This window comes from Equus quagga, chromosome 1 (genome assembly GCF_021613505.1).
Source record: "Equus quagga isolate Etosha38 chromosome 1, UCLA_HA_Equagga_1.0, whole genome shotgun sequence".
NCBI lineage: Eukaryota > Metazoa > Chordata > Mammalia > Perissodactyla > Equidae > Equus > Equus quagga.
Window position 1 is genome coordinate 95,338,830 of NC_060267.1, and position 16,204 is coordinate 95,355,033.

The 16,204-nt window shown below is 63.2% G+C and overlaps 2 protein-coding genes across 11 annotated transcripts in view; both read left to right on the forward strand.

Moving 5' to 3' along the window:
- Window positions 1-3,279, forward strand: part of SNAPC4 (small nuclear RNA activating complex polypeptide 4) — a 23,093-nt gene extending 19,814 nt beyond the window's left edge. Inside the window, exons 23-25 of the mRNA XM_046685955.1 lie at window positions 38-540; window positions 1,956-2,080; window positions 3,078-3,279. Of these exons, the coding sequence (XP_046541911.1) occupies window positions 38-540; window positions 1,956-2,072 (620 nt within the window). The 3' untranslated portion in view covers window positions 2,073-2,080; window positions 3,078-3,279. The remainder of the gene's footprint in view (window positions 1-37; window positions 541-1,955; window positions 2,081-3,077) is intronic.
- A 2,984-nt stretch (window positions 3,280-6,263) lies between these two features.
- CARD9 (caspase recruitment domain family member 9) lies at window positions 6,264-16,165 on the forward strand. 10 transcript variants are annotated; one of them, XM_046653988.1, is made up of 15 exons: window positions 6,264-6,397; window positions 6,980-7,084; window positions 7,339-7,488; window positions 7,807-8,071; window positions 8,491-8,628; window positions 9,420-9,724; window positions 9,880-10,059; window positions 10,140-10,283; window positions 10,617-10,742; window positions 12,448-12,639; window positions 13,119-13,160; window positions 13,559-13,607; window positions 14,991-15,067; window positions 15,556-15,632; window positions 15,767-16,165. In XM_046653988.1, the coding sequence occupies exons 4-15, from the start codon at window positions 7,888-7,890 to the stop codon at window positions 15,864-15,866; spliced, it is 1,614 nt and encodes a 537-aa protein (XP_046509944.1). In that variant the 5' UTR covers window positions 6,264-6,397; window positions 6,980-7,084; window positions 7,339-7,488; window positions 7,807-7,887; the 3' UTR covers window positions 15,867-16,165. The 10 variants fall into 10 exon arrangements, 8 of the variants coding, with proteins under 8 accessions (XP_046509944.1, XP_046509926.1, XP_046509994.1 ...); XR_006887546.1 differs by having other exon boundaries at window positions 6,980-7,488; window positions 15,419-15,632; window positions 15,767-15,838; XM_046653970.1 differs by having other exon boundaries at window positions 6,980-7,488.
- Window positions 16,166-16,204: the final 39 nt, after the last annotated feature.

The following is a 16,204-nucleotide window of genomic DNA, read 5'->3' on the forward strand; positions in this document are numbered from 1 at the left end:
CTGGGCCTGGAGAGGCTGCCCGCATCCCAGCCTGGGCCTGAGAAGGGTGCCTTGGGCCTGAGTCTCCTCTCTCAGGAGAGTGAGGCAGCCGTGCGCGAGTGGCTGCGGGGGCAGCGAGGGGTGTGTGTGCCCGCCCTGGGGAGAAGGCTGGCCTATCAGCCCCCAACCCTGTGCAGCCTGCGGACACTGTCTGGCCTCCTGCTCCAGAAGAAGGCCTTGGAACGCAGAGCCGCCTCCCTTGTGCCTGGTGGGGTGGCCGGAGCCCTGCATGCCTCGCGGGGGCTGGTGCACAGGCGGCTCCAGGACAGCCCGGCCTACCTGCTGCTGAAGGCGCGCTTCTTGGCGGCCTTCACCCTCCCCGCACTGTTGGCCACCCTACCCCCCGATGGCGTCCCCACCACCCTGTCGACCACCACGAGGGCCGACTCTGAGAGTGAGAATGACAGCCTAGGGGAGCTGGAGCTCGCTGATGGTGGCAGGCAGCTGGGCTCCTCAGTCAGCAGTCCCCAGGCCGAACCAGCGGCCACAGCCTCTGTTGAGGTAGGTGGCCACGGGTGCGGAGCCCCCAGCTGCTTCCCTGCAGCCCCCGTGGCGCCCTTGCCCCTTTGGGCGTGTGGCCCGCTGGAGCAGCAGGAGTGGGGACTGGGGGCAGCAGCAGGTGGAAGTTGTGGCCAGGAGAGCTGGCTAGCTGGTGTCTGAGGAGGAAGAAGCTGGCTCCAAGCCAGCCCCATGGAGTGTCACTTCTGTTTGCACAAGTCACCTCTCCTTTCGGCTAGTGTAGACAACAGGAGAGGAAGGAGCCTTGTGGCCAACGGGAGCCCCTCAGCCCCTCCCAGTGCTGTCACCCAGCCCCGCCTGCAGCCTTGTCTGAGGGAGAGGCCCATCTCAGGCTCTGTGCCCCCTCCACCTCCATACACGCACATGCACATACGCTCCTGTGGCGGGCCTTCAGCTCAGCGGAGGGTGGCCCTGCGTTCACACCTCCACTTCTGTGAACACCAAGACCCTTCCTGGGTGTCGGCTGTTGCACCCTTCACATCAGGAGAGTTTTCCAAGCTACAGAGGCAAAAGCATTTTCCTTATTTCCCGAGAAGAACCTGATGTAAACACATGCAGGAAGGTGTGGCCAGCTGCACCCAGGGTGCCCCCAGCAAGGCCACCTCTGTCCCTGTCGCCTGGGGCCAAGCAGCAGAGCTGGGCCGCCTCAGATGTTTTGTGCCTAATCAGGAGGTTGTTGAGGTCCCTTGCAGGTGGTGTCTGGGGAGTACATGGCCCAGAGAACCCCCACAGAAGCAATCCCTGCACCTCCCCACCTAGGGTGGCCATGGCTGCTGGACTGGTAGAATCAGGACTGCAGGGAGCTGGTGGTGGTGGCTGGTGGCTATGCCACCCTCCCTGCGGGTTCTGTCCAGCTGGGCTGCTGGAAATGTCCATCTCCCTTCCCAGGGGCATTGCCCCAGTGGAAACGCTGCTGGACCCCAGATATTGAGCGTAAGAGGCTCCCTCCCCCATGGAGTGTGCAGCCTCTGCAGTGCTGCTCTCCCGCGCTCAGTCACTGCCCTGCTGGCCCAGCTGGGGGAACCCTGACACAGGAGGCTGGCTCAAGGGTTGCTCAGAGGGGCTTGGAGCCACCAAGTGAAGGAGGGGTCAGCAGAAAGCCAGAGCCCATGTGTGGCCCCAGGAAGGACAGTGACCCTCCCATTCTTTGCCTGTCACAACTGTGTGTGGCAGTGTCACCAGGCCCAGCCTGGAGTGGTCCTCACTGCCGGAGCCCCAGCTGCTCTAGACCTGCTCCGCCTCAGCAAGGACGGGTCTGAGGAGCTGCCCTGCCCTGGTGTTGGGGACATGGCGTCCGCAGGGTCCCTCTGCCTCCTCGCTGCTCCTCACTGCCACCTCGTCCCCTGCCCATCCTGGCTAGAGGGTCACTCTTGTCCCGTGTCTGGATTCTCTTGCAGGGAACTGCAGACTCTGACAAGGGCTGTGCCCCGTGCTGCCTGGATAGTCTTGACGACCTCGATGTGCTCAGAACCCGGCATGCCCGGCACGCCCGGAAGCGGAGGAGGCTGGTGTGAGCAGCAGGGTGAGTGGGCGAGGCAGGGGCACCAGGAAGACACGGGGCCTTGTTCTCAGCTCTGCAGTGAGCACGCAGGAGCCAGGCCACCTCTGCCTAGGAGCCTGCTCCCTTCCATGTGCAGGCCGGGCACCCCCAGGGCCATGAATGGCATGGCCCTGCCCTCAGGAGCTCATGTCAGGTGTGATGGTGCTCGGCAGCCTGGGGTGTGAGCATCCCTGGGCCTCGCAGGGTGGCCCAGGGTCATGGAGGCCCTCCTCCTCACTCTGCCCCTTGCCCACTGGGCTCCACAACCCAGCCTCTGCACTTCCTTCCTGCTGGCCCACATGTGCTGCGGGGCCTTTGCACTGCTGTCCCCTCTGTCTGGCACTCTTCTCCCTCAGTCTGCAAGACTCATTCTTCCATTTGGGTCTCTGCTCAGTGTTCAGCTCATCAGAGATGCCCTCCCTGATGGCTCTCCTAAGGTGGCACCACTGTCTCAATGTCCATCTCTCCTCCCTGATGTCTGACGTGATCTGTCCGTGTATCTGTCCGTTGTCTTCCCCATGAACACATAAGGGCACCCTGGGCGTTGTGCTGCTGGGTCCCCAGTGCCCAGACAGTAGGCACCAAGTAGGCCCCCGGCACGAATTGATGAGTTCATGAAGCTGAGACCCAAGTCGGGGAGGACGTCCAGAGGCCCAGCCGGCTCTGAGCACGGTGTGGGCTGTGCCGTGAGAGGGTCTGGGTCCTAGAGTGGGTGAGGGAACAGGGAACCCTGGAGAGGTGGGACCACAGAGGGGATGTCGGGGTGGTCCCATTTGCAGCCCACCTCAGGCTCTAACTGCCCTCACCTCAGGCCCGCTCCATGGACCACAGCTGCAGGGGCAGGTGGCAGCAGCACCTCGCTATGCCCCACCCTCCCCCACAAGGCAGTGCTGCCTTGGTTCCTGTCCCTCTTCAGCGCTATCTGTGCCATCTGGCTGGGGTCAGGGCACCCCACCACCAGGGTATTCTTGTTTTCCAGGACTGCCCGGAGCCCAGACACCCATGGCTCCTGCTGACAGGAAGTGGGACCCACACCGGGCCCTGGCAAACCTGCCAGCGACCCCTCAGGAGGAAGCAGCGGGAAGTCGGGGGAGGCTCTGCCATGTGTGACCGCGGCATCACAGGGGCTCGCTGGTGCCCAAGTGCAGACCGAAATACCTGAAGAAATAAAGTAAACGTCCTGTTTTTTAATTAAACAGTAGGTTGTGGTCTTGTCCTGGGATGCTGGGTGCTATGCAGAGGGCTCGGGGGCGTGGGGGCAGGGCAGAGAAGTGGAGGTTTGCCCTGCTCACGGGAAGCTGTGGCTCTGGCCTTCGGGCCAAGGGCCCCTTCTGAGCAGAAGGCAGCTCAGCACCCGCCCAGGCGGCTGCCAGCCCTCTTGGGGCCACCGCAGGGCCGAGGGTGGGTCCACTTCCTCTGCCGTCCAGACCACACAGGCCGACCCAGGCGAGTACCTGGAACCAGCACTGCCTGGGGGCCCCGCACAGCAGCGCAGGCCAGTGCTGCCTGCCTCTGCGTGGGTGCTTCTTTGGCATGAAACCAAGCCCCAGCACCCTCTGCGTCCCTCTGTCCTAGGGAAACAGCCTGGGGTTGGTTTGTAGCTGTCGAGGCACTTGGTTCCCGGAGCTTCGTTCTCGTTGCTTGCTGCTTCACTTGGTTTCACCTATTTATTATGGAAAGTTCTCAACGTACAGAAATAGAACAAGTGTGCCCAGCATGTGTCCTGGCCCCCGGCCTCAGGGCAGTCACCGATGTCACCTGTCTCCCTCACCCCCACCCAGACGTCCCATGTCACACCTGCCACAGGCTGACCCAGTCTCTCGTATGTGTATTTTTGTTTTTTACTTTGCGCCCAGTATTCTGTTAACTAATTCGTAGTTTTCCCTGTGACTTCCTCTGACCAATGGGTTATTTGGTGCTGTTGGTGATGTGGAGTGGGTTCCGCTTCTGAGACCCTGCGGCAGCAGAGGGAACCCTGCCTGGTCTTTTGGCGCCATCCTCTCTTCTGCCTTCTCAGACAAGCGCCACTGCTAGTCACAGGGTTTCTATGGCCTTTTTTTTTGGAAGTGAGTGGCCAGGTCCTTCCTCCTGGTCTGTCTAGTCTGGAAGCTCCGCTGACACCTGTCCACCGTGGCGACCCTGCTGGTAATGAGTTATTTGAGCCGTTTGTTATTTAGTGTCCAAATAGTAAGGGATTTTCCAGATACCCTTTTGTTACTGATTTATAGCTTAGCTCTGATGTGGCCCAAGAACACGACATTTTTTTTTTTTTTTAGATTTTTTTTTTTCCTTTTTTTCCCCAAACCCCCCAGTCCATAGTTGTATATTCTTCGTTGTGGGTCCTTTTAGTTGTGGCGTGTGGGACGCTGCCTCAGCGTGGTTTGATGAGCAGTGCCATGTCCGCGCCCAGGATTTGAACCAACGAAACACTGGGCCGCCTGCAGCAGAGCACACAAACTTAACCACTTGGCCACAGGGCCAGCCCCCCGACATTTTTATTTTTATTTTTTTTTATTTTTATTTTTTAAAGATTTTATTTTTCCTTTTTTCTCCCCAAAGCCCCCTAGGTACATAGTTGTGTATTTTTAGTTGTGGGTCCTTCTAGTTGTGGCATGTGGGACACCGCCTCAGCATGGCCTGATGAGCAGTGCCATGTCCATGCCCAGGATTCGAACCGGTAGGACCCTGGGCCACCAAACCAGAGCATGCAAACTCAACCACTCGGCCACGGGGCTGGCCCCTTTATTTTAAGATTGACACCTGAGCTAACGTCTGTTGCCAATCTTTTTTTCCTTCTTCTCCCCAAAACCCCGCAGTACATAGCTGTATATTCTGGTCGTGAGTGCCTCTGGTGGTGCTCTGTGGGACGCCGCCTCAGCGTGGCCTGATGAATGGTGCCATGTCCAACCAGCAAAACCCTGGGCCACTGAAGCAGAGCACCCAAACTTAACCTCTCGGCCATGGGCTGGCCCCCTATTAGTTAATTCTGAAACACACACCACGAGGAAGACACCTCGATTAGCCTTGTTTTACCAAGTGAGAAAGCCTTGGGTCGTCGAGGGCCCCGCAGTGGCTGGCCCATCCCGTGAGAGCAAAGCTGCAGCCTGGGCGCCTCCCTGCTCGCCCAGCCCAGGGCATGAGCCCCCAGAACACAGTCCCCCAGGGTCCAGGGGACTGCCCACTGCTGGAGGGTGACGTTGGGCCTCTGTCCTCCCGGAGCCTGCAGGAGAGCCAGGCTGCCGCACTGCCACCAGGACTCGCCCCGCCTGGCTGTGCCTGGACTCCTGAGGTTTCAGCTGAACAGGGGACCACCATGGACCAGGGGGCAGAGGAAGGCCCAGGATCGAGCCCGCCAGAAAGGGAGCTGTTTGGGCAAGAGGCAGCTGCCTCAGAGGGTGGAGCGGAGTGCCAACAGGCCACGCCCACCTGCCCAGCCAGCTGCAACCCCTTCCCGTAGCCGTGGCCTCACCCAGTAGGGTAGGCGGCAACTCAGCTCAACTGGTATGGCTACACCGGTGAGGTGGGGGCCGTGGGTTCCCCGACCTCGGCAGGGTGAGGCCACAGAGTCCACAGAAGACTGATGCTGTGGCCAAGGGCCAGAGTCTCATCCTGCAGTCAACCGCCCTTCTGACACTGGCTTGTGGGGCCTCAGGGAGTGACCTCAGAGTCCTGGGAGCCTGCTGTCACTGTCCCATGTGTCCTGGTGGAGAGGGCTGCAGAGTGGGGATGCTCCCAGGAAGGGACGACGGTGTGCTAGCTGCAGCATGGGCTGACGGCCATGTGGGGCAAGTGTGACCAGCGCCCATGGCCTCTTGCAGGTGGCAGCAGGCTCCCCAGCCCCATGCCCTCTTTGGACACCACACTGCAGCCGTTGGGTGTCCCATCCAAAGCAGACAAGACAGTGGATTGGTGTCACCCAGCCCCCGGTGGGCCCTTACTCGCACTTTCACTGTGCAGGGTGCCAGGGCTGGGCCTCCAGGGCAGGCCCAGGACCCCGGCTGCTGGGCAGGCTGGGAGGGCTCCAAGCAGCTTTCCTCTGAGAGCAGCCAACTTCCACTTCCCTCTGCCCCGCCTCCCAGGCCACCCTGGCTGGGCGAATCAGAAGGCAGCCACCAGGGACTGTCCCCCTCCGGGAGGACCAGCCAGGCCTCTGAGGAGTTACCCAGAACCATCAGGAAGTGCACAGGCTTTCCTCCCGGCCTCCACCCTCCCTCCAGCAGCAACTCCTGTGGCTCATTGAATCGGGGTGGCCCGGGCTGGCCAGCGTCCAGCTGCACAGGTGCCCCCTCGAGCGCTGAGGTAGGCTGGTCTGGGGCCCTTTCTGTAAGGTGACTAGGAAGGTGCTGTGGCTCTCTGCTGGGGCAGGGAGCAGGGTCCTGGAGCAGATACCCCAGGAGGGCACCAAGTGGCCTCAACTCTTCTGCCCTGTCCCCCTTCATGGCCACCGGGACCTGCTGGTTCATCTCAGGGGAATTAGCAGCAGGGCATCAGATGTGGGACCCGTGGATTTTAGGCTAGAAAGGTGGGAACAGGCCGAAAGTTCCCAGGACCATCCACCAGGTTGCTGGTGTCTTTATTCCACGCCTGTCTGTCGCTGGGCTGGACGGGATGGCCAAGCACAGCGGGAAGCTGGAGGAACTCCTCCAAGGCCAGGCCTGCTGCCACCCACGCCTCTAGGACCCTGTTCTCATTCCTGTGGGCTGGAAACGGCATTTCCCACATGGCTAAAGGCTGGCTGAAGTGGCCAGCTCAGGGTCTGTCCCCACTGCCCGGAGGAGGCATGACCACCTGGCTTGGCCAGGCCCTGGAGAGAGCAGTTCCCACACGCTGGTAGAAGGGAGCAGCAGTGGGTGGTCCCAACATAGATGGTCCCCTCATCAGAGGGCCAGAAGGTGGCTTGACCGTCCAGGGACAGGGGAGAGGAGCCGGAGATGGCGGGTTCCCAGGACCTGAGCGCCTGGAGAAGGTGCCCAAGCAGCATTCCAGGTCAGCTGTGGGCGACACAGCCAGCCCCTCCCCGTGTTCCCGGGCCCTGGCCCTCCTGTGGGCAGTCAGTCACCCTTCTTGAAGGCACTGTGCCGCTGAGCCTGACTCGCAGCCTGCCAGCCCCGGGCAGCTGCTGGGTGGCTATTGCATCACCAGGCGGCCGCGGAAGGAGAGGAGGGGCTGGGGCTGGACGTGAGCGGGTGCTAAGCCGGGGAATGAGGAAGCCCTACGCAGCTCAGCCTGGTGCTACGCAGGTGGGAGGGCCGCTTGCTGACACGCCTCTTGCCCCAGCCTGGGCACTGGCCAGCCGGAGACTGCAGACTCCCTCCCCACACCCGCCAGGGAGGTCGTGCCAGTGGGCAGCAGCAACATAAACGTCTCCTGCTGCCCCGTCGCCTCCAAGGGTGAGAGGCACATCTCTGCCAGCCCCACAATACTTTAGGGGTGTCCAGGGGGGCAGAGACCAGAGGAGGGCCATGGTGCAGGGGGTGTTCCAGCGTCTCCACACCTTCCCCCATGCTTATCGGGGTGACTTGGGAGAAAGAAAGCCCAGGGTAGCCGGAGGGGCTGGAGCAGGGCCCAAGTGAGGCCAAGGACGGCTGTCCGCCAGCAGATGGGCTACCTCCCCTTCTTGGTTGCCGAGACAAGAGGGCAGGGGTGAGGCTGCACACCTCTCGCAAATACCCCTCGCCTGAGTTCCTGGCCCGGCACTGTGGTGGCAGGCCTGCATCCCGACTTGGCTGACGGCTCAGCCAGTGGTGTCCTGCCCAGCTGCCCTCCCCAACTCCAGCCGCCCCAGTGCCATGTCGGACTATGAGAACGAGGACGAGTGCTGGAGCACCCTGGAGGGCTTCCGGGTGAAGCTCATCTCAGTCATCGACCCCTCGCGCATCACGCCCTACCTGAGGCAGTGCAAGGTCCTGAACCCTGACGACGAGGAGCAGGTGCTCAGCGACCCCAACCTGGTCATCCGCAAGCGCAAAGTGGGTCAGTGCTGCCCCCACCGCACCCTCCAGCTGGCCAGGAGCCCGCCCAGAAGTGGCTGTGGGCTCTGTCCCCTACCCTTGTCCCCAGCAGGCCAAGCCCCTGTGCCCCTGCCTTGGAGTACACCCCAACCCCAACTGTGGGCATGTGAATGGAACCCCCAGCACCCCTGAACCCCTCCCCGTCTGCCTGGGGCCATGGCGCCTCCATGCCCAGCTGAGCGCCCTGGGAGAGCCAAGGGGTGGTAGGCAGCACTTGGACCCAGGCCCAGGACCCAGCCCGCGGGGCTGTCCGTGTCCCAGACCCATTTGGCTATGGCCTGACCTGGCAGGAGCCGCATGGCCTTACCCCTCCACCCAGAGCACCTCTGCGTGTCCCGGGACGCCAATGCCAGGTCCCAGCCAGGCCTCTCTGGGTGGCAGGCGTGCTCCTGGACATCCTGCAACGGACTGGCCACAAGGGCTACGTGGCCTTCCTCGAGAGCCTGGAGCTCTACTACCCGCAGCTGTACAAGAAGGTCACGGGCAAGGAGCCCACCCGCGTCTTCTCCATGATCATTGGTGAGGAGGGGACACCAGGCATGGGGGTGGGGGATGTGGGGGCACAGCGTCAGGATGGAAGAGTGGGGGTCAGTATGGGGGGCGGCATGGCGGCGGTGCAGCAGGCCCTTCCTCTCTGGGCTCCTGATGGGTAAGTTGGGATGAAGGAAAACACGTGAGCCGTGCATGGGCAGGGAGCCAGCACGCATGAGCCATGTGTGGGCAGGGAGCCTGCATGGGGGCAGGGCTTGTTGTCACTCCCCTCCCACCTTCTTCTCCTAACACTTGTGATGGGAGCAGAGGCCAGAGGAAAGGGGGACCCGGCCTCTGGAGGGGCAGCAGGTGGGAGGTGCAGGTGAGCAGGCCAACTCACAGGTCGGAGCCCCTCCTGCCCAGAAGACCATCCCATCCGGCAAAGCCCCTTGCCCTGTCCCCCGGCCACAGCCGGCGGCCCTGAGAGGATGGGGCCTGCTGCTCCTGGCAGTGGCAAGGGGAGGCTCTCCTGGCCTGGAGTCGTGTCCTCTCGCCTCTCAATCAAGATGATAAAATTAGACAAAGGGGGGCAGGTGCCTGGCCCCTTGGCTGTCCCCTGTCCTGGGGTGGTGACTGGGACAGGGACCAGGGAGGTGAGTCAGCATCTCAGTCCATTACCTCAAAGAGGAGCAGCAGCAACTTGGAACTGACCCCTCAGCTGGGCTCCATGTCCCCTGGAGCCACAAGTTGCTGCTCCTCAGGTCCAGGGCCCTGAGAGGCGACAGGGTGGGGTGGCAGTGGGGGACAGGGGGACGGTCTGACCATGGCCCGGTGTGCAGACGCGTCTGGGGAGTCGGGCCTGACACAGCTGCTGATGAGCGAGGTGATGAAGCTGCAGAAGAAGGTGCAGGACCTGACGGCGCTGCTGAGCTCCAAGGATGACTTCATCAAGGAGCTGCGGGTGAAGGACAGCCTGCTGCGCAAGCACCAGGAGCGTGTGCAGAGGCTCAAGGAGGAGTGCGAGGCCGGCAGCCGGGAGCTCAAGCGCTGCAAGGACGAGAACTACGACCTGGCCCTGCGCCTGGCCCGCCAGAGCGAGGAAAAGGGCGCCGCGCTCATGCGCAACCGAGACCTGCAGCTGGAGGTGCCCTCCCGCTCCATGGGGCTCGGGGGTGGGTCCTGCAGAGGTGTCCTGGCCGAGTTGCGTGGCCCCGAGACTCCGTCCTGCAGAGAGGGCCTGGTGGGTGCTGTAGGCGGGGCAGTGGGTCAAGGCAGGCAGCCGACAGGCTCATCCCGCAGATCGACCGGCTCAAGCACAGCCTCATGAAGGCGGAGGATGACTGCAAGGTGGAGCGCAAGCACACACTGAAGCTCAGGCACGCCATGGAGCAGCGGCCCAGCCAGGAGCTGCTGTGGGAGCTGCAGCAGGAGAAGGCCCTCCTGCAGGCCCGGGTGCAGGAGCTGGAGGCCTCTGTCCAGGTGGGGCCGGCCGGTGGGGCAGGTGGGCCTCCCCCAGCCAGGCCGCTGCCCTGCCACCCTCTCCCCTTTGCTGCCCGCAGGAGGGGAAGCCAGACAGGGGCAGCCCCTACATCCAGGTGCTGGAGGAAGATTGGAGGCAGGCGCTTCGGGACCACCAGGAGCAGGCCAGCACCATCTTCTCCCTACGCAAGGACCTGCGCCAGGCTGAGGCCCTGCGCGCCCGGGTATGCAGCTGGGGCAGGCTGACGCCAGGTCTGGGGCCAAGCTGGCTGGGTGGGCTGAGGACTGCCCTGTGCCCACACAGTGCCGGGGACCTGGGGGGTGCTCGGCTCTCAGCTCAACATCCCTACCGCGCCCCGTCCTGGCAGCGTAGGGCTGGCTCCCTCACCCAACTCCTGCCCTTGCTCCCCCGGGATGGTCAGGGCCAGCCTTCGGTCTGGAAGCTCAGGGCTTGCAGAGACCTAGGGGCTCGGACAGCCTCCCCCTCGTCCCAGCTGGGCCTGACTGGGGTCCGGTCCGGGGCCGCGGGCGGTGGGGCTAGCTGCCGTCTCCCGCAGTGCATGGAGGAGAAGGAGATGTTTGAGCTTCAGTGCCTGGCCCTGCGGAAGGACTCCAAGATGTACAAGGACCGCATCGAGGCCATCCTGCAGCAGATGGAGGAGGTCGCCATCGAGCGGGACCAGGTAGGCCTCACCACCCGCACGCCAGCAAAGAACTCCTGCCCCAGGTGAGGGTGTAGGAGGGGCCGTCCTCACACCCGTGTGGGCCGCCAGCGGAGCCCCTCAGGGGACAGTTGTCAGAGCGGTTTTTAAGTGACAGAAGCACTATGTACTCATTTAAAAATGTGAACAGTAACAAAGTTGACCCCCCCTCTCTCCCGCCTCCACCATAGCCTGCTGCCAGGAGAACCACACTCCACCTTCCGCGGGAACTTCCGGACATTTCTCAATATACACATATATTTTGTTTTTGTTTTAGAAAAATGGAAGCTTTCTGTTTTGTCTTGTAAATAGCTTTTTTAACTTAAAAACCCGAGGGTGCCCTGGTGGGCCGCGTCCTCATGAAGGGGAGGCAGCATCCCACGTGGGGCTGCATCCGCCTCACTGTTTCCCAGCACGTCGCTGGAGTCCCTTCTAACCCATCACGGTTGGTGCATCAGCCACATCCTGCAGGGTAATTAGCGACCTATCAGGAGCCTTAAAACAGAGATTCCTTTTAACCCAGCAGTTCCACTTCCGGAAACCTCTTCAGGGGAACAACAGTAACGCAGAGAAAGCAAGGGGCGTGGGCGCCAATCTCGGGCTGAGGACCGTAGGGAGGCCTGGAGAAGCACCTGTGAGCAGGGCAGGCAGAGCAGTGTGGAGCCTTAGTCAGCAAGGCAGGCCCAGGTGGCCCTGGAGGCTGCAGCGGGGGAGCGGGGAACAGCTGGAGTGCTAGGATTTCTCATGTTGGTCCTGAGCCGGAGGCAGGGACAGGCCTGGCTGTTTTGGGCCGCTGGTCTAGCTTCCTGGGTTGTTTTAGAGACAGCAGCCGGCTGCTTGCATGTCTGACAGCCGCTGCCTCCCAGGCCGGTCACCGTAGGTAACAGGCTAGCCTCCTGGCTGGCTGCGGCAGGGTGCAGGTCCGAGTCCTGTCCTTACTTGTGGCCTGGCCGTGTGTGTTCAGTCTCTCACATCTCTCTGTCCCCAGGGGGCGGGCATGAGAAGCAGCCGTGCATTCGTTTTATTTTATTTAATTTATTTATTTTTTTTGAGGAAGATTAGCCCTGAGCTAACATCTGTGCCCATCTTCTACTTTATATGTGGGATGCCTACCACAGCATGGCTTGCCAAGTGGTGCCATGTCTGCACCTAGGATCTGAACCGGCGAACCCTGGGCAGCCAAAGCAGAACATGCGCACTTAACCACTGCGCCACCAGGCCAGCCCCATCATTTTAAATAATATTACACAGCCGTCAACAGTCATGTTCTTGATGTCAAGCCACACCCCATATTTATAAAACCCACATGTGGGGGTGTAAGCATGTGCTGAGTGTCCACACGGGGGTGGAAGAAAGGACACCGGGTCAGTAGGGATGACTCTGAGGGTCAACTGGGGACATCCTCGTTTTCTTCATATTCTCCGAACTATCTACACTTCCCATCATGAGTGTTAAACGTTCACAGTCCCCCAAACATTTATGCCCCCGGAGAGGAAAGAGGAAGAGGCCAGCGCTGGCCGGCTGGTTGCTGGAAGTCCTGCTGGGACTGTTGCTAGAAGTCGGGTGGGCCATCCTGAGAAGTGAGAGCCTGAAGGGAGAAATGAAAGTGCTGGGGTGCGCTCTGCAGGGATCCCCACTGAGGGCCGCCCAGGTGCCCGACCACGCCTTCCCTGCGCTGTCCCCACAGGCCATCACGACGCGGGAGGAGCTGCACACGCAGCACGCCCGGAGCCTGCAGGAGAAGGACGGGCTGCGGAAGCGGGTGCGGGAGCTGGGCGAGAAGGCCGACGAGCTGCAGCTGCAGCTGTTCCAGTGCGAGGGCCAGCTGCTGGCCGCGGAGGGCAGGCTCAAGCGGCAGCAGCTGGAGATGCTCGTCCTGGTGGGCCTCCCTGGGGGCTGGGGACCTCTGTGGTGTCAATCGGTCAGAGCCACGGCCCTGCTGCTGTGGGATGTGAGGGTGTGGCCACTTGGGAGCAGATGTGTCCCGAGACCCCAAAGCCCAGAGGAGGGGCCACCGATAGCCCCAGTCTTGGCCTGGTTCGGCCACAGCTCTGCTGGTGGCCCTGGCAGGTCCCCAGACCCTCTTGAGCCCCTCCCTCCTCTGAAAGGCTGGCTCCTCCTGACGGACCCCTCCTGGTGGGGGTCGCAGGATGTGGCAGAATCAGCCTGGCAGGTGCTCTGGGTGTGCTGAATGGGAATGAGGGGCCTTCTGGGCAGGGACCACGACCAGCCGTGGTCTGGAGAGGGGCCTCCCTGGAGGACCCGGCACCGTGGCCCCCCATGCCCCGCCCACCCCATGCCTGGGGGCAGCTTGGTTGCCCCACAGCCTGTTGACCAACTCCTCTTCTGTGACCACAGAGCTCCGACCTGGAGGACAGCTCACCCAGGAACTCCCAGGAGGTGAGTGTGCCCCCTGGGGTGGGCACAGGGCTGGCCTCACCCAGGGGCCCAGCTGCAGCCTCTGTCAGACCACAACCCCACACATGTCCCTTGAAAGTGCCAGAAGCTCAGCCACCTGCTGCCGGCTCTGGTGAGCTGGTAGTTGGGCCGTCCCTCCTCCTCCCAACGCTCCGCCAGACAGAGGAGAGGGCAGCTGGCGCAGCCGAGGCCTCTGGGTGCTCAGGGCAAGACACACCCTGGTGGCGGGAGCCTTCTTGTCGGGCCTCTGGCGGGGTTGGGCAGCAGAATTTCCCGTGAATCTCCAGCCACAGATGCGCAGCAGGGGTGGGCGCACAGCTGGTTCGGTCCCATCCCGGGAGGGGTGGTGAGCTAACCGGTGCCCTCGCTCTCTTTGGAAGCTCTCGCTGCCCCGGGATCTGGAGGAGGACGCCCAGCTCTCGGACAAAGGTGAGGAGGGGAGCGGCCTGTCACGGAGGAATCTGGCCGGGCCTCCTTGTCGCCCCACGCTGGTACTAGTGCTGACCCTTGGCGCACACAGCCGTGTGGCTCGTGCCTGGTGATGTGTGCCCCAGCCCTGTGCCACTGACCCGCACAACCCCACTTTACAGAGGGGGATACTGAGGCTCAGAGCGATAAGTAACCCCCCAAAGTCCCCCTAGTGAGCAAGTGAAAGCTCCACTTGAACCCAGGGCCCAAGAGTGCAGGGTCAGTGACCCAGCTCTGACCTTGAGAACACGTCCCCTCATCACAAACCACCCTGGGCCCCAGGAACGCAGAGTTGAGGCATCCTGCCCTCCCCAAGCTTCCTCGGGGGTAGACAGCAGGGAGCAGGGAGCAGGGGAAGGGGCAGTCGGCCAATGCCCAGGTGTGCCAGGCTAGGGAGTACGAGCACAACGGGAAGGAGGCACAGCTTCAGGGGCACGGGGCGCGCAGGTTTCGCGTGGCAGGACAAGACCCCTCTGCCTGCCTGGGGATGGGGCTGGGGTGGGCAGGGCGGCCAGGAGATGACCCCAAGGGGGCGACAAGGGTCAGGGGCTGCTCTGAAGGCAGGTGTCAGGCAGGAAGTCCGGAAGACCCTCTGCTGGGCGTGGGGGGCCCACCACAGAGGCTGCGTGGGAAGCCAGACAGACTTCCTCAGAGTCAGACCTGACCCAAGCTTCTAAAGGGGGGCAAAAGAGGAAGCAGAGGCAGCAGATGGAGAAATCCAGAGACTCCAGGCTGCTGAGCACCCCGACGGTCAGGTTAGCAGAGCCCCCGGAGGATCAGGTTAGCATGGCTGCAGTGGCCCCGCAGGAGCCGGGTAGGCTTCAGGGCCGGAGGTCGAGGAGAAGGGAAGGCATCAGCTCCAGGAAGAGCCCTGGGCCTGGCCTCTCCCGCCACAATGTCCATAGTCCCCCTCATGGACAGTTTAGGGGAGCCAGCCCATCAGAGCACCTCTGCCCAAGGGTCCCGCGCCCTGGGCCCGTCCAGGCCCTGACAAATTCTGAGGGGGCCCAGCAGTCTGGAATGTTCTGCTCCCAACTGCTGGAGCGCCCCAGCCCCCACCTAGGAGAGGCCGAGCCGTGTGCTCAGGAGGGGAGGTTGATGGTGGGAGCAAAGGGACCTGCTGCCTGTCCCAGAGGGCCTCCCCTGGGAGCGAGGAGTGGGAAGTGATGTCCCTGAGCCCTAGTCCCCTTGTCTATACAACGTAGGGTCCAAGTGAGGACCTGGGAGATGGTGCAGGACTGGCCCGGCAAGGTCAGGGGTGAAGAGGTGAGGGGGTCAGCCACCAGGTGCTGAGCGTGGTCCCCGCAGCTGGGCAAGACCCACAGGCACAACTCTCCTTTCCAGGCGGCCCGGCAGACCGGGAGAGCCCAGAGGAGCCCTTTGCAGCCCTGCAAAAGGAGCGGCTTTCACTGACCCCCAAGGTAAGGCTGCCCTGGGGTCCCTGAAGCCCTGGGGTGCCCTGATCACAGGGAGACTGACTCCTACACCTGGATGCCTGGGAGGTGATCACAAGGGTCTTGGCCCACCGGCTCTTGAGGAGCAGTGTTTGGAAGACCAAGGTGAGCCCCTCCCTTCCTGGACAAAGCAGCCGGCAAAGGCCCTGCAAGGGCAGGGGGTGAGGCAGCCATGGAAGCCTGTCTTGCTGTCCACTGCTTGGGAGTCCCGACTGCAAAGGGGCGGCCTCGGCGCTGTAGTAGCAGGAACTTTGGCCGGGAGCCCAGTCCCAGGCGTCCTGGGCCTGTCTTGTCATCCGCTCCCCTCGGTGCACGCAGGACGCCGATGGCGAGCTCATCTGCGCGCTGAGCTGAGCCGGGGCTGTGGGCTCCTGGCCCGACGCCCCCGTTTGCAGCCCCAGGGGCGGGGGTGGGCTCTCCCGCCCTGGCCGGAGCCTGAGCCTCGCCCTCCCCAGGACGCGGGCAGGAGCGGCGGAGAGCCCCCCGAGAAGGAGCGGCGGCGCCTCAAGGAGAGCTTCGAGAACTACCGCAGGTGGGCAGCAGGCGGCGGGCAGCCCGGGCAGATGCGGGGCCCGGTGGGGAGAGGCCGGCCGGGAGGGGATGAGGGGTCACAGCCCCCCAAACCCGCGGACACCCGCACACACCGCGGCGTCGGCGTCTCCGCAGGAAGCGCGCGCTCAGGAAGATGCAGCACGGCTGGAGACAGGGGGAGGTGGACTGGGAGAACACCACGGGCAGCGACAACACGGACACCGAGGGCTCCTAGCTGGCCCGTGGGGGCGCGCCGCCCCGCCCCGCCCCGGACTCTGCCCGGCGCGCTCTATCCCTCTGTACTGCAGCCCTCGCCGCGTGTTAGCAATACAGCTCTGTAATAAACGACCGCGGTCGGTCCCGGCACCGCCGCCTCCGACGGCCTCCTCCAGCGCGCTCCTTCCATCCCCGCCCGCAGCCCCAGCGCACCGCCCGCCGCCAGGGGCAGCAGAGCGCGGCCGGCCCGCCGGCGCCGGAAGCCGAGGAGAGCCGCTTCCGCCGCGTGCCCGCGTCCAAGATGGCGGCGCCGCGGCCTCGGCGGCGGGGGCGGGGCGAGGGGCGGGGCGAGGGGCG